Source organism: Choristoneura fumiferana, chromosome 14 (assembly GCF_025370935.1).
Source record: "Choristoneura fumiferana chromosome 14, NRCan_CFum_1, whole genome shotgun sequence".
Classification (NCBI taxonomy): Eukaryota; Metazoa; Arthropoda; class Insecta; order Lepidoptera; family Tortricidae; genus Choristoneura; species Choristoneura fumiferana.
In genome coordinates, this window is record NC_133485.1 from 4,300,208 (window position 1) to 4,317,232 (window position 17,025).

A 17,025-nucleotide genomic window follows, 5' to 3' on the forward strand; every position below is an offset into this window, starting at 1 on the left:
AATCGCGGGCAGTGCTCGCCTGGCGCCCGCAGATCGCGCATGTGTAACGCGCGCGAACAAACTCTCACATTCGTCCGCATTGATAGTGAAGTACCGTTGGATAGTGATGTGCTGTGTGTGAATGAAACGTGGATGAGGTTTATAAACGGACATTTGATCAATTAGTTTAAGATTTAGCGTTGCGATGTTGAATTGAAAAGGAGCTATGCTTCTAAAACTTGCTCGATGTTACGACTAAGTTGTGGTTGAGGATAAACTTACGTATGAAAGAAATATCTTCCAATAAACTAGCACCTGTTAAAAAACTTAACAGGATTAACAGTAGGGAAATCCTCAGGTACTTACTATAGATTTCTACTTAATTTAGTGGCAGTAAAATTGATACAAAAAGTTAAATTCTTCCATCTACGTTTACCATCGGGTTAAACTCTAATGGTCCAAGACTAAGTAGGTATTAGCACCCATGAACAGATGTATGTAATGTACTCCACGCTAGGTGCTAATTTTATGACCAAGGACCATTTTGTTAAGTTCACTTCATCTATCTGTCGCTTTTCAATACCTATGGCTGTATAATAAACTCTGTACTGTAAAGTACATAATCATCGATTTACAAAACGTAGGTACATAGTTTCTTATAGTAGAAAAATTTTCTATGTAGATTGGATACAAACAACAGGTTGTTTTATGCTTCTCTATGTAGAAAAATAAGTCTATCTCGATTAAGTAATTGGTTTTTAAATAGGCACTTAGTTATTTCTTCATGTAATTCTTGAGCATAGATTTGCTGAAGAGAAATAAGAGTTCAATTATCGTCTTTAGTTTTTTTTTCATTGTCACGAGATTCCATAGCTTATTTTAAACTTTTTCAAAGCAAAATTTTATAAGTATATTACGTTTTAAATTCTAAGAACTAAAGCAGTTTTGAAATTTGACTGCCTAAATTATAGGCAGTGTGAACATGATTCCGGGAAAACACAGGAATCAGGGACTATAAGTAGTAATTGCTCTTGGTATAAAAACAGGATTAATCAAGTAATCAGTAATCACATGTTCACAACAATGTGAGCACCGTTGTAACTACTTGTTTAACTTAAACAATGTACGAGAGGGCGTTGACATCCATTCGATATTTGACATGAAACAATAAACAATGCTAATTATCTAAGGAAACGTAAAATAAATAGTATTTAACGTACCACTAACGTACGTTTGTTAATTACATAATACTTAACATTTTTCAGCTCGAATTTGAATAGGTAACAGAAAACAGCTCCTCGGTTATTTACTGCTAAAATTCAGTCTATGGTCCCCTGTAGGTACACAATAATAATAAATAACAATTTATTCGTAAAAAAATGTTTTGTCCACAATACTATAATCTCAAAATTGTTTAAATCATAATAATTTCACACAAGCAAAGTCACATAAGATACAACTGTATAAAAAAGTAAAAAAATTGTGTCAGTAAATTTATTGGTAAGTTAGTTAAATACTTTTTACTAAAATTCTCGGATTTTTCTCATCGGTAACCTAAAATGTTGCAGTTTTCCAACATTTATGACTATCTAGGAAACCTACATTCAGCAATGTGGGCGTAAAATATCTAGATTCAATCATATTCACTTCCGACTAACTCAATGTAAGGTTACATTTTGCATTAGTAATAAATTAGCTTTCCGGATACCGGTAACGTTAAAAATTCGAATAACTTTGAATAAATTTCACACATTACACAGTTTATTATCAAGGAAGTAATCAACTGAACTCAAAGTTCACAAGTCAGGTGTAGTCAATTCAAATGGGACTAGGATCTTAGGAAATTAGCATAATCATAAATATACAGATATGCTCGTAACATTAATTGCTGTTTACAATGCACTTAATGTAAAATGAAAGCAGCAGAGGCCGTAGCATTACTACTTCGTCAATTATAAAACAGTTATTTCCTCTTATAAATACTTTGATGTTTGTAAGACTAAGGTGTCTTGACAAACGTTTTTCAGATAGTCAAAGTCAAACTCAATATATTGTTATCCAGTTAAGACTTTAACAAGTTTTCCCACCGGTTTGGAAAAATCTCTGTTGAGAACTTGAAAAGAACCCAGTAAGAAACTTAACGAGGTATAGAGGCCACATTGTAGGTAGGTATCCAAGTCCAAAAACTGTCGATAACTTTCCTCATTTGCCCGAGCTACTTCGATGAACTTTTATTTACGCTTCTAGTTCAAATAATCTTTGATCATTTTGACCACACAGATTATACAGGGTGACCCCTAAGTGGTGAACAAAAATTGTAATTTGTAACGCAGCATTTCTAGGCAAATCCAGTGGATTATACATTTTTTGCACTGAGCTGATAGCCGGTAACTACGTTCCATAGTCGCTCTTACCTTAATTTCCATTCACAAAACATTTAAGGCACGCAGGTGTAATAAATTTGGCGAAAGAAATGTCAGGGTCGAGACAGCAGAGAAGCAAATGCCACTGTCGCGTTTTGGATCAAACATAAAAGGCATCTTTTTATGTGGAAGATACAGCCGTTGTTGTAAACAAAACAACGTACAGAAAAACGTCCCTTGATCTTAGAAATTTTGTATTTCACATTAAGATTTTCTTCGAATATGTTCACAAATTGACGAACGGATAGTCCAGTGGTTTGAGAACCTGCCTAGTGCCTATGAAGCTCGAGGTCACGGGTTCGATCCCCGGTCGGGGAATATATTTGTAGGAATAAAACAAATGTTGGCTCTCGAGCCTTGGATGTTTAATATTATGTATTTATATATATAAGTGTTTATCTGTTGCCTAGTATCCATAGTACAAGTTTTGCTTAAATATATTGGGGCTAGGTCAATTGATGTCAAAATTATCACATGATAAGTATGTTTTTTTTATTTATATACAATAGTCGGTACTCACAAAATTTCCTACGTCGAAGGACATTAGCAGAATTTTCTGCAGTCTTAGTGTTAAAACCATAAACATAACCAAAAGACACCTTGAAACAATTTTGCCCAACCAACAAGATATTTTGCGTGCTTCTCATACGTATTATTTTTGAGAATGTCCAATATCGGTAAAAAACGTTTCATAGAAACGCTAACTCCAAAAACATGTTTAAATAAGAAATGTAGAAATAACGCTATTCCAACTGTTCACTACACGTTCCATAAGCCACGAAAATGTAACAAAACCGGTTGGGCCACAGGTATTCCGTAAAAACTGTGATATCTACGATAGAGTGGATGAAATGTATTGTAATAAGATAATAACGCTTTGTATAGCTATAAATCCACTGTGAGTATCTAATACTTACTTAAATTTCAATATTGAGTCCAAAAACGTCTTTTTGCTAAAACAAAACAGCCCAATATGAATTATAAATATTTTATTGACTATGTTGAAGTTTTTTGAGTAGGAAGTACCTATATTTAAAATAGTTACATTAAAAACCTTAATATACATTTTTTACTACGGAGCTGGCCTTTACTTAACTTTCTCTCAAATAATTATTATAGTTGACTGTCTTTAGGCGCATCTGAAACTTTTAATCTATGTTTCTCTGTACCTAGGTACATTACAGCTAAAGTAATTTGTATACTGATATTCAAAGGATGCCTACATGTGTCAAATAGAACGTGTTTAAATATAAACTAAATTTTTCAAGTATCTTTAACTTTAATTAAAAAACCAATGTTAACTAAACCTTGTCTGTTAGCTAGCGTGGGCATCGGCGCCACAATGCCATGGAATGCAACCAGATCATGGCAACTGCTCTGCAAAGATGCTTTCATATATTACTTAAATAGATAACATTCCCACAAACCCATCTTTTAATTCCATATTTGATAAAATAAAAGAAACCGTGAACTTCCGCATAAAAGAGTACAAAAGTTGGAAAATTAAACTAAATTATGTTCATACAAAATTGTCGCCGAATTCAAGTATTTTTCATCACACTTTCGCGTAAACAGTGTCTTAACATGCAGGTTACCTTGGTTGCAACCCCCCAAATAAACCCTAGAACTTAATGTGCTTGTCATGAAACCCATGGTCGGTAAATAAGTTTGTTACTGCTTGGCGTGCTGCTCGTGCTGGCGTGCGGGTCGGGCACATGCTGCGGAGCTGGCGCAGCCAAGGGCGTAGTCAGCGGTATCGGCAATAAGTATTTGAAAAAATATTAGTTTTTCTTTTACAAATATGCAATTTTACTCGCATATGTGATGAAAAACATTGTATGTCGCAAGGGCGGTACTAGAATTACGAACATCGACTTATTAAAGCCCTCAGTCTTCGACTTCGGGCTCTTCGGGACTCGGGGGAATAAACTCTCGTTCGTAATTCCTTATTTACCGCCCTTAAGACACAATGTACAATTACGTCAAATATATCGCAATTCCCAGATTGTAATGAAACTGGCCACTAATAAAGGAAAAAATGTAATATGTACCTAGATAATGAGGGCTATCGCGTATGAATTCGCCGCTAGAGGCGCTAGTGTAGCCTGAGGTCTCCGAAGTGTCAAATCTCATAGTTTTTGGGTGAGCTACGCGGGTTTAATTATAATTAGAACAATTTTGTGAATATTTTGCAATACCTGAAATTAATCATGGCAATTATGCGTTACGGGGCAATGAATGTCTGTGTTTTGAGACAGTTTTGTCTTTCGGAAACTTTTGTCCTCCCTTTTTTTCCTAACAAAACGGGACTACGGAACACTGGTTTTGCTCGATATTTTTATGGTACGGTTTTAAGGTGTATTAAATATGTTTTTAATCTAAACTTTGTTTTCACGGCCGTAATAACAGACTTTGAAAGCCACACTTAAAAACCTCACGCAACAGTGGCGCCATCTAGAAAGAGAAAAAACGATAGCCCTCATTGAGTAATTAATCTAAATTCAAACTTTTCCTTCCGTAAAATAACTGGTCAGTGAGAAAATCTAATCAATAACGAAATAATAATTCGAAACTAGTAGCATTATTTATGACACAATTGGATAATTAAAAAAATTAGGAAATGCCATTCGTCAGATTAAGTTAAAGCTTCAACGAGCTCAAAATATTGTGCAAACGAATTTACGTTAAAAATAATTACCTACTACTCGTACAAAGTGCCAGTGCGTAGGTATTTCTGAAAACTCGTAGTTATAAAGAACATATTATATGACCTGTAGTTTTTTTTTCAGAACGATTATTTTCCTTTAATAGTGAAGCCAGATTTCAGATTTAAATAATTAGTGACTAGTGAATATTGCATGCAATAAAGAGGCGAATTTAGTTTAACGACAAGTTTATATTTAAGTTGCCGTGTTAGTTAGTACGAGTAAGTATGTTTTGATTAAATCTTAAAAGTCGGGCTGACTTGAACCATTTTTTTACTTGAGTCATAAGTAAATTGGATGACAATAGGTGAGAAAAAAAAACAATAAAAACTATATTTTTTTAACATCATTTTGTTTTTAAGTATTTAGGGGGTGATCTTTGGAACTATTGAACCTATACTAAATACTCTTTCACAATTATACTAAAACTAGCCGCTACCCACGACTCCGTCCGCGTAGAATTCGGTTATCGTTATCCCGCGGGAACTATTTAATTTCCGGGATAAAAACTATTCTATGTCCTTCCCTGGGACTCATACTACATACGTTTACCCGCGGCTTCGCACGCGTAAACCATTAGATACAGTAAGACTACTACGAAACTCTAAAATCGAAGTTCGTATCGTACCTTCCCTCTCACTCTCGTATTAAATAATATAAGCGTCAGTGGGACGGTACGATACGAACTTCGATTTTATTAAATTCTCGTGGGAATTCCCTAAAATTACTTCGTGGTTTTCATTGACGTCAAATTAAGAGCGCTTATTCCTGCTTTGCTGGCAACGTTGCATTTTTGTTAGTTTTTTCTCGATTATTCCATATAAATTGAGTGAAAATAATAATGTTGTCTGATAGAACACTTCTTAATATATAAGTAATGTGTCTACTCCAATTATTCGTTATAGATTAACCCCTTATTCATAAACGACAATCAAACCTATTTTAGTTTAAAATGCCGCTAAAATTCGTTTGTCCTTATCTGTCACTTTGACATTTTGTATTTTTAAAAGGGACAAAGCATTTGTTAGTTAACATAGGCTTGTTAAGTGTTTATGAATAACGGGATAGACTTTTATTTCTTTAAAAACCGGTCATAAACATTAATTCGTTTTTAAGGAATATAAAAGTCTATCACGAATAATTATTGGAGTAGACACATTAACTTATATTTAAGAACAGTTCTAACAGACCACATTTTTAATTTTCATTCAATTTTTATGGAATAATCGAGAAAAACTAACAAAAATGCAACGTTGCCAGCTCAGCAGGTATAAACGCTCTTAAAACACCCATGCCAAATTTCATGACTCTAAGCCCAGCGGTTGTTTCGAGATTTTATCCCTATCCCGTGTAATAAAAAGTATTCTATGTTTTAATCCAGGTTAAAAACTAACTTTTTGGCAAATTTCATCCAAATCCGTCAAGCCGTTTCAGCGTGAAGAAGTAACAAACATACTCACTCACTCACTCACTCAATAACTCACTCACTCACAAACTTTCACATTTATAATATAATAGGAGTAGGATAATACTATAATCCTTAAACAATTTCCTCAGAAAAGTGCAAAACTCAATTTTATTAACCTCGTTTCCCAAGTAAATGATGAACTCATTTCTTATTTCTCAAATTTGTCACCCAAAGGCCGCCAGCTATTAAACTTAACCTTGCTATTAACTCCTTAATCCTTAGTATTTCATTGAGTACTCCAAAGTAAAAGTCGCTTTAAGATTAGCCCTTCAGCAGCCCACGCCGCCCACGCGTGGGCAATGGACCATTGACCAATGCCGCCAAAATTTGCTCCTACACAAACTTACAGATGCAAATTACACGCATTGCAACCATTCTTATTGTGAAACAATACGAACTATTTTACATTAACTTAAAAGTAATTTTTATGTGGATTTTGCTCCTACGCAACCAAAAAGATATTATGTCGATCCCTTAGACTAAGTTCTTATTCCAAAATAAATAAAGGATATTAGATTTTGGTTGTCGTAAAATGCCATTTCTATAGTTGTGAAATAACACTTATGTACTTTTTAGGAGTCTATTATTATGTAGATTTGCTTCCTCTACTTTTTATGGTTTTTAGCACCTTGTGATCGTTTTCGTAGATCAGTTTTTATGTAAATTGTCAATGTCCTTTTGCGCTGTTTTTAGAACCTATAAATCTTTAGCAGTCATATATCTGATGATGTCATACTTAACTTTGGAATGTATCCTATAAACTCGGTACAAATGTCGTTCGATCTAGTCTTGCTGATTGATATTCCAATACCAATCTATTCGTACCTATAAAAACCGGCCAAGAGCGTGTCGGACACGCCCGAAATAGGGTTCCGTAGCCATTACGAAAAAATCAAGTAATATTTTTCTAAGGATTTCGTATTTTGTACGGAATATTCCAAGTTTAGGTATATTATTTACTCTTAAACTACTAATAATTCTCAAGAAAACTTAACCTAGTTTTCCTTGTAAGTTTGATATACTTACTATCATCCTGAATTTTTTAAAATTTTCCACCCACCGGTTTAGATTTTAGAGGGGGGGGGGGACGCTCGATTTTAATGAAAAATTGCGCTTTAAAGTTGAATATTTTGCAAACAAATCACTGAATCGAAAAATCATTTTAGCAACCCCCTAATGATTTTAAAAGACCTATCCAACGATGCCCCACAATACAAGGTTAGATGAGAAAAAAAAAACACCCCTTTACGTGTATAGGTATTCTAAAAAAAAATTTTTTTTTATTTTTTATTATACCATTTTGTTGGCATAGCTTACATATATATCCGTGCAAAGTTACAGCTTTCTAGCATTGATAGTCTCTGAGCAAAGCCGCGGACAGACAGACAGACAGACATGGCGAAACTATAAGGTTTCCGTTTTTGCCATTTTGGCTCCGGAACCCTAAAAGCCGTAAAGCGTAAAGGCCGGTAGGACGTGTCAGATATTATTGTACGCTCCGCTGTGACAAATATGAATGCAGGTGGCTTTACAAGTTTTGCTACACTTCCAACGGCTATTTATTCAAAGTAGCCGGTTGCAGCCGACTTTCCAGCCGCGTGCGCGTGCGCCGGCCCCGTGAACATGTTGCGCTATCATTATATTGGCACGTTCCAATAGTCACCGCGGGTGCTCCGCGGCGCAAGCCGTGAGAGAAAGCGAGCTTTGGTATTATATGCATTTGTGTACCACTTAGTAAAGCTACGGGGAGAATTATAGGGCTTTTGATGTTCTCCAAATGATTTGTATAACAACTATACGTTGCAGGATAGGATAGGATAGGATATGATAGTCTCATATTCGTCCAATGCCCGTGTATTTTGTAGGTATATGACTAAGTATATTATCTTTGGGTCTAATTAAATAAAAATAAGATTATCAGGAAGGAATTCAGGACAAATTATAGTGCAATTCACATGACAAGTCGTTTGAAAAAATAAATGATGCAATTGAGTTTTTCCCGAATATCTGCCATTATCGTATAAATTTGCGATGCATTTTTCAAAACAATACACCTTTAAAATACCGCTATGCGTCTTACCTACTACAGAGCGTGACCAAGGGGGGTGCAGGGAAGGGCAGCAGCCCCCCACTACCTAGAGTGAGCTTTTGACTATACCTACAATACATAAATTTCCCCTATAGATGAACTTACGCGAAATAAAATTTTTGATTAGATTTTAAAGAATTGTTCAGCATCAATCGCTTTTTCCCATGGCTTGTCCCATATCGCCCCAGGCACTGCATCCAGCACGCATCGCATTGTTAATAAAGTACATTTAAACGTTTCTAGAGCTGAATCGTGAAATTTAACGGTTGTACAATAATACGGCGAGTGCATTCCGATTGTGATTGTAGTTGGAACTATGTTGAGATAACCTGTTACTGTTTTGAGATACTATGTTAGTAGATACAGGCTTTTAAATACTAGCATATCAAGAGGCAATCGATGTTTAGACACACGCTTACAAGCCAAATCGTCACTTCTACCTGTCAAACAGCATATGATAGCGGTAGATATTGATGGCGGATATGAATATGATTTTAATTGCGAACACATTACACGATACAACAGGGTTTGAGGCGTTAAATAAATATGAAGACAAGCTAGTTAAGTGAATTGTAGAGCTCACGTAGAACCTTGCATAAATAACGTTAAAACTTCTATGCATCGCAAGTGAATTCTGTGTAACATAAAAATGTACTTACATTGTTGTCACCATTGCGATTTTTTACGTGTCCCTCTGTCTGAGATATGACGGCTTCAATCTTTCTTCTACTCATACCACGCAGCTAAAAAATGTACTCATACCAACTGTAGACTTTCACGACTAAATGATATGTCGTAAATAACATGGCATAGAACAAATTTCACTCCTCCCGATATGGTAATGTGTGGGCCACTGTTATTATGATGTGGCCTCTCCCTGGCCCAAACGTGGACACCGAGGGTGTTCCGGATCAATAAGGTTGCGCGAACAAGTGGCGTGGGTCAAGCATGACTCATTTTAACCTAGCAAGTGTAAAAGCTATGACCAAATAAGAATTAAAGACAGAATTCTGTGAATATTAAAATTAAGCTGGATAAATATGCCTCATCTTGTGTGCGTGGGTGTAGCTTAACTAGCAGTTTATTTTATCACTCTTCGAATAGATAATTTCAACTGGCTTTAAGAATATTTGTAGCGGAGAGATCTCAAATATTCAAGGTACGATGTTATCTAACTATCATTCAGCCATGTCTGTGTTTTTGTCTTTTGATATCCTAAAAGAAGCAATGTAGAAGTTTTTACGGCCTCAAATGTCTACTCGAAAATATCTACCAGATCTCAGACCAAGGCGTATAGTTTTACCGGTGTGTGGAGAAGAGCCATAATAGAGGTAGAGAGATTTCTTTCCATGCAGATGTTTATGCCTGAGGACTGAGTTCATAAGGAATAACATCGTAAGTTGTATTTATACGTTCCATTTGTGAAACTTCGATAGTGCGATGCGTGATATCGCAGTTGTTCTATGTGATGACTAGATGGCGCTAGGTGGCGCTACCTGCCTAGTGAGGCACCGTCTACCGTCTTTATTTTTTATTCGGTCAGTATTAAAGTTAGTTTTGAAAGCTTTTTATACTTAGTTGACGAGTCATTATTACGTTTTTATCTGTACATTGTGAAACCACAAAGAATGTACATGTCATGTTATTAACTTACAATGGCCTTAAGACATATTTAAATAAGAAAGTTTTCTAGGCGGGCTGTTTAACACATATATAAATAAAAAAACACAGTAAAAAAACTAATAGATAAATATAGATTTAAATGCGATGATAATTATATAATGCTCTTAAGGCTCGTAAACCAATAGACACGGTTCATTTACCTATCCTCGCACAGCACAGCTCTTGTGGAATCAGCTGAGCGAAGCGAAACACCTACGAAGACATTCAATGGTGTATGTGAAGTTCACAACAAGCTGTCGGTTGGCCTCCAACAAGATGGAGCAACGATCTGGTTAGGATCGCGGGATCGCGGTGGATGCGGAAAGCACAAGACCGGCCTGAGTGGAGAGTTTTGGGGAAGGCCTATGAAAAAAATAACTTCGTCTTTCGGTAGACATGATGATGATGATGATGTGAAGTGCCAAGCAGTGAAATGTATATAAGCTGAGATGTACTCTTCGTTGCTACACACAATAACATGAATGTAATTTTTTACAGGCATTTAAACTAACTAGTCTTAAAGTAAAAGTCAAGCTCACAATTGACTACAAAGTGCGCGAATGACTTGACTATGACGTAGTGCGGAGTGACTAAAGTGTGCAGTGACTTAGTGGCCAGTGTTCATTGAGATGTCGTGACAAAGCCGCCACCATGTATCGGCCGAATTTCTACGAGAGCACGTGTTTCCGGTGCAGTGAGATAGTGTACCAGGTGGACCGGGTGGGTCCTCTGAAGGACTTCACGTTCTTCCACAGCGGGTGTTTCAAGTGCTCCGTTTGCGGGACCAAACTTACTTTAAAGGTAAGCTTTACTTTCTGTATAGTCGACCATAAGCTTTCCTCATGGACCAACTATTTTTGCACAACTAGTTGTGTCACACAAATACGTATTCCTAATGGCACAATTAAGCACTACGGTTCCTAGTAGCACCACTACATTCTAAATAGGAAATGCACCCCCCAATCATAATTCAGTCCCGAAAATAGGTAGGTTAGGTTAGTTTGGTAGTTTCTTCTGCCCGAAGGGCAATCCTCGTATTAACCCGCTCTGTTTTGTAATAAAAGGGTGCTGGTGACTGTACCTATATGTAGAGTTCCCTTTAAATAACTTAGAAACTAAAAACTCACCGGTATAGGTACGATTACATTTTAATTTTTAGTTTTGTTTTATACATCACATCTCAAAAGAATTTTAATACAGGTAGTACGGGAACCCTACAAATATTTAAACATACTTTGTTTAGATATCAGACATTAAGTGAAGCTATAATATTAATATTCATTTCTAATGAATCGCACAGACTTATAAATTGAACTCTCTGCTTGGCTAGTAACAATGAAGTGATTAAGATTAATGTTCGTTTGCTACTTTTTGGCCTGACATTATGAGGTCGAAATGCGACTTGACTGTACCAAGGTCAAACAAATGTCAACTGGCGCTGAAGGTCAAGCGATGCGAGATGATTCCACTTTGCACTTTACAATTTAGGGCCACAGGATGACTAAGTTTTTTTAACCGATTTCAAAAAAAGAGGGAGGTTATCAATTCAGTTGTATTTTTATTATCATCATTATTACTAACTATCTGCTTATACTACGAAGGTCGAAATTCGTACTTTATCTCGTGCTATTCCGCTCACGCTGATAGTATTTAATAAGAGAGAGCTTAGAGATGGATACGTAGTAGGTACTACGAAATTCAAATGTCGAGGTAGGCCCCCCTGGCCCTATACTACGAAGTACTTCGTATCTTGCCCTCCCGCTTATATTATTTAATACGAGAGTGAGAGGGACGGTACGATACGAACATAGATTTTCGAATTTGGTAAGTAGTACCTAGCCCCCTTGAACTTGATTCTGATTTTGGACCGGCACTCTATCACACCGCCGCCGTAAGCTGTGTTAGCCTAGTGGTTTGACCTATGGCCTCCCAAGCAGTGTCGTGGGTTTGACCCCGGGCTCGCGCCTCTGAATTTTTCGAAATTTATGTGCGAAATTACGTTTGAAGTTTATTATGACCTTATAGTGAAGAAACGCATCGTGAGGAAACTTACACCTGCGAAGAAATACAATGGTGTGTGTGAAGTTCTCAAACCGCATTGGGTCTGTGCGGGACCACGACCCAAACCCTCTCGTTCTGAAAGAAGGCCTGTTGCTCTACAGTGGGACATATTATATGACTATCACACCAATAAATACACAACAATGACAAATTCTGAACTGTATTCTGTAGGTCAGGTGCGTAATTATAATACAGTAATTATAACAAAAATAAATAAAGATGATTCACATCAGATCATCTGTTCGCTGACTCATGCCGCCATTTTCATTATTTGCGGAGTTACTCACTCAGATGCATATAATTATATTCATTAATGAAAAGAACGGTACCACTAACTGTTGAACATTGTTGTTGGATGGAACAATAAATTGACATTAAAAATAACTGAACTGTTGCCAATTTTGGTGGAAATATTTAAGTAAGTATGTGAAAGATAGTCAAAATACCACCAACAGGACTTATCACGCTAACACACACGAGTAATATTTACCTCGACGTTTGTGTGGACTGAAGTGTGGGGTGTCAAGTCTGCTAGCAGCGCGATTCCTTCGAACTACCCGCACTTGATCACAAAAGTAGTAGGTACCGGCACTCGTATCACGCTGTACCCACGTTGGTGGTATTTTGACTATGAGTGTAAATCACGAATGTTTAAAACGGTGTATGTGTAGATATCGGTAATTGTAATGAAAGTGTGAATATCAGTGTATTAATTCATTTTGACTGCCTGAAGTTGCTATTTCAAGCAAGTTGCTATTGCTAGAGATACATAGGTACAGTCACCAGCATTAATATCTGCCACAGCGGAACGTGCAAAAATATGTGACACTTCCTTCCGGTCCTAGAAATAGAGCCGTATCAGATATTTATGCACGCTTGTTGTGTCAGATATTGGTGCTGGTGACTGTACCGCAGAAGGAATAGAAATCGATTCATAAATGACGAAGTTTTGAGGTAACAGACATAAAAAAACAACCATATTGATAACCTTCTTCTATTTTTTAAAGTCGGTTATAAAGTTACCCTTATAGAGTAATTTTGCAGTTCATATCTTTAAATATGCCCAGGAATACTCCGTCAAAATCTCTCGGAATCTCCAGCACGCTGTATTTAGCTGTCTGTATGTAGGGTTCGTCTCTCTGTCTGTCCATGCGTTTTCTCAGGGACGTGTGGAGGTATCATAATAATATAGTAGCCTTAGCTTTGTGCTAATGTCAGAATTAGAATCCAAAATCGTATAAATTATGCATTTATCGAATTTATTAACTTATTTAGATCCGTATTTTCCAACAATCACCGTATTGTTATAAATTAATTAGGCATCACGGCAATTCATCGGATCTATTGTGAATAACCAGCTTATCGTGATCCCTCGCTCCTCTTTTCACCTAACAAATTACAGGCAAAATCTGTCTGATGCGAGCTCAGAATAAAATGGTATCCATCTTTTGTGTAGAAATTAATGGTGAATGGACAATTTTCCCCTATTTATTTGGCTATTGAATTATAACTTCATTTTGCTATAATAGGTAGAGTCGTATTTAGATAACTTTATAATTTTGTCAGCCAGAAAATAGTGAACGGAAATACATAATATTATTTATACTGCGTTTTTTTAGCATTAGAAAGAAGGTAAGCGATCTTGACGTATCTTTTTATTGAAAAAGACTTATGAAAAATAAGTCACAGCAAATATGTAACAATTAGCAAGGACATATGATCATTTACATTCTTTTGGTATCATAAGTAATAGTTACTGTTTTTTAAAAACCTTTTTCAATGAAAAGATTGTTTACCCTTTTCGTAATGCTAAAAAAAACGAAGTAGGTATAGGTTAGGTTGACTACCACTTGTGACGACGACATTATTGAGGAGTAGTTTACTAAATTGTTGTGACAGTTTCTACATCAGAATAAAAACAATATAGGCTTGTTGTCACGTTAACTTGTAAGAGAAAATGAGTTTTTTTTTTTTATTTGACTAGATGGCAAACGAGCAACTGCTAACTCTGAGTTAATTCACCCAATAATAATAATATAATTCAGACCAGAAAATAGTCGCCTCTTACAACATCCACGGAAGAGATGGAGAGGTGTAATTCCCACCCGACACCACACGGGGGCTAGAAATAGGAGCCCCGCAAAATAATAACAAACCTTTATTGTACCAATTTTCATAACCCGTCTCTCTTACAGACATACTTCAACAATCAGCACTACATAGAAGACAAGGAGGTGTACTGCTCCAGCCACGTGCCCAAGATCGGCCCCGGCCATCTGGACAACTCCTCGGTCGGCATCCGCAGTGCCCTGAATGTTCCCAAGAGCAACAACTATGTCAACGAACAGATCCGAGGCCTGGCGAGGAATAGTCATGAAACTGAACGTGAGTATTCATCTATAGCAGGGATTCCCAACCAGTGAGGCGCGCCCCACCCCCACTTGGGGGGTGTAGAGCGACTCAAGGGGGTTACGGTTACGAGTTGCGGGCGGCTTCAACTCTATGTTCACTAACTGGCTAAATACATAAGCTGATAAATACTTACATAGAAGGGTACTCCTTTGCGTCGCGCAGTCGGGTAAAAATAAACAGACTCATTTATATTTCAATTGTTTGTTTATTTAATGTTCTTATTTCGATTCCCTATTTCTGCCCCTAGGGGGGCGTAGTGTTGTGGCATAACGTTGTGTGATATAGGATGGGATAAAAGGTTGGGAATCCCTGATCTAAGTATATTTAATATATGATATGTAGTTCATCTATATGAAGTGCTCCCTAAAATTTTTCACCATAACCATCTTTACATGTTGTTATTTTTCTCGTGACGCTCTTGTACAAGCAATACTTGTTTATTAGCTCTGTATACGTAAATATAGTAAAAGTGAGAAGAAACTGAAGTAAAGGGCACTGCTAAGAACAAGGAGTAATGGAGGCACCTGAAGGAGGTTTGCAACAAATCATTGGATGATGAAGGCTAGAAAGAATAAGACAGAAAGATTTCTGACAGAATCTGCAATTCTGGAGCCGCAATGAGAGTGTTCAAATTTGTAATTCGTTTACACCATAATCATCATCATATCAGCAGTAGGTAGCACATCCACTGTTGGACGTTGGTCTCCCCAACAGACCTGCAGTTACTTCGGTTGGAGGCGGCCTTCTCGTTGGTAGACGTCCTCGCTGCACTTGCCGATACACGTTCTCCGTTCGACAACTTTTCGGCCCTAACGGCCATCTACTCCGTGTTATATGGCCCGCCTATCGCCACTTCAACGTTCTAATTCGCTTGGTTATGCCTTTACACAAACAAAATAATTTAAACAGAATGAAGTTAAACGCTAATATGTTCAACCAGTAATCGAAGACTTACGGCGAATGGCCATTTACTCGTAACTGTCCTCGTTAACCTAATCTAAACCACAGAATAACTAATAGTACTACCGTCTAAACCACAACTCTAAATTATGGTAAAATGTGAAAACAAGTTTGTGTAGATTTATAAATTTCACTCCATTATCTACTTTTTGCCGAGTGCCCAAAAATAGTAAATACCGGTTATACTAAGGGGCTGTTTCACCGTCCATTGAATAGTGTTAACTGACGGTTATATGTGATGCCGTCTCCGTCTATTCGAACAAAACAAATAGAGACGGCATCACATTTAACCGGCTGTTAACACTAATCAATGGATGGTGAAATAGCCCCTAAATAAATAATCGTTGTGGTAAACAAAGAGGATGTATGATTCTCATAATAATGTAATCCTACAGGTGACGACACACAGATATAGTGAATAATGTATTTTTATCAGGAAAAGTCGGAATGCAACACGGCACGCGTAGTATCAATCAATTATTGTATTAAATGAGTGATATTTTATCGTACAAGACAGAGAAATGACACATATTCGATCTTGAATAGATCCCAAATTAAAGAAAAGATCGTGACTTTTGAACAAACATCCAAGCTGACCTCCTAACACGCGTGAATTAAGGTACTTAAGCAAAGTAAGCATAACGCATAACTTCACCATAAATCCGCGTCGAGTAAAAGTAGCTTCCCGACCGCGGCGATGGTATCACTCATTACCGTTAACACTAACAGCGCTTGATGGGCCCTTGGGAAAAGCTGTAATTGTTACGGCAATGTGCATAGTAACACACCCATGCTCAGCTCACCCGGAAATAGTACCACCAGACTCAATTCCATATGGGAGGGTGCGAAGTACTAGGTGATTAAGTGAAATTTGATCTCAGCAGGTTTATTAGTCAAAAGTTGTGAACGGGGGCTGATGTCAAATTCATATGATCTGTCATACAAAGCAATTTTATAGACTTTAACGCACACTAATTTTAGTAATAGACGTTTGGTTATGATGCGAGCTTGAATTTTTGACAGTCCCTGTTTTGTTCTTAATTCCTCTACATCTCGGACATGTCCTGCAACAATTTTTTAAGAAACGGTTTGTGGTTGACATTTTTAATTGAGTGATACTCACAAAACCGGTCTTCAAAATGATACTCATTTTGATCTGAAAACGATATTTAATTTATTACTAGATATAATAACTTATATCATTTTAGGATTATTCAAAAACCAATAAGATAGCTTTATCTTTTCGTTTTAAAGTAAAATACAACT

At 36.7% G+C, this 17,025-nt stretch overlaps 1 protein-coding gene across 1 annotated transcript in view; it reads left to right on the forward strand.

The window, feature by feature from the left end:
- Hil (peptidase hillarin) overlaps nt 1-17,025 on the forward strand; it is a 63,495-nt gene continuing 46,470 nt past the window's right edge. Inside the window, exons 1-3 of the mRNA XM_074097199.1 lie at nt 1-137; nt 10,825-11,127; nt 14,583-14,772. Coding sequence (XP_073953300.1) covers nt 10,978-11,127; nt 14,583-14,772 — 340 coding nt within the window. The 5' untranslated portion in view covers nt 1-137; nt 10,825-10,977. The remainder of the gene's footprint in view (nt 138-10,824; nt 11,128-14,582; nt 14,773-17,025) is intronic.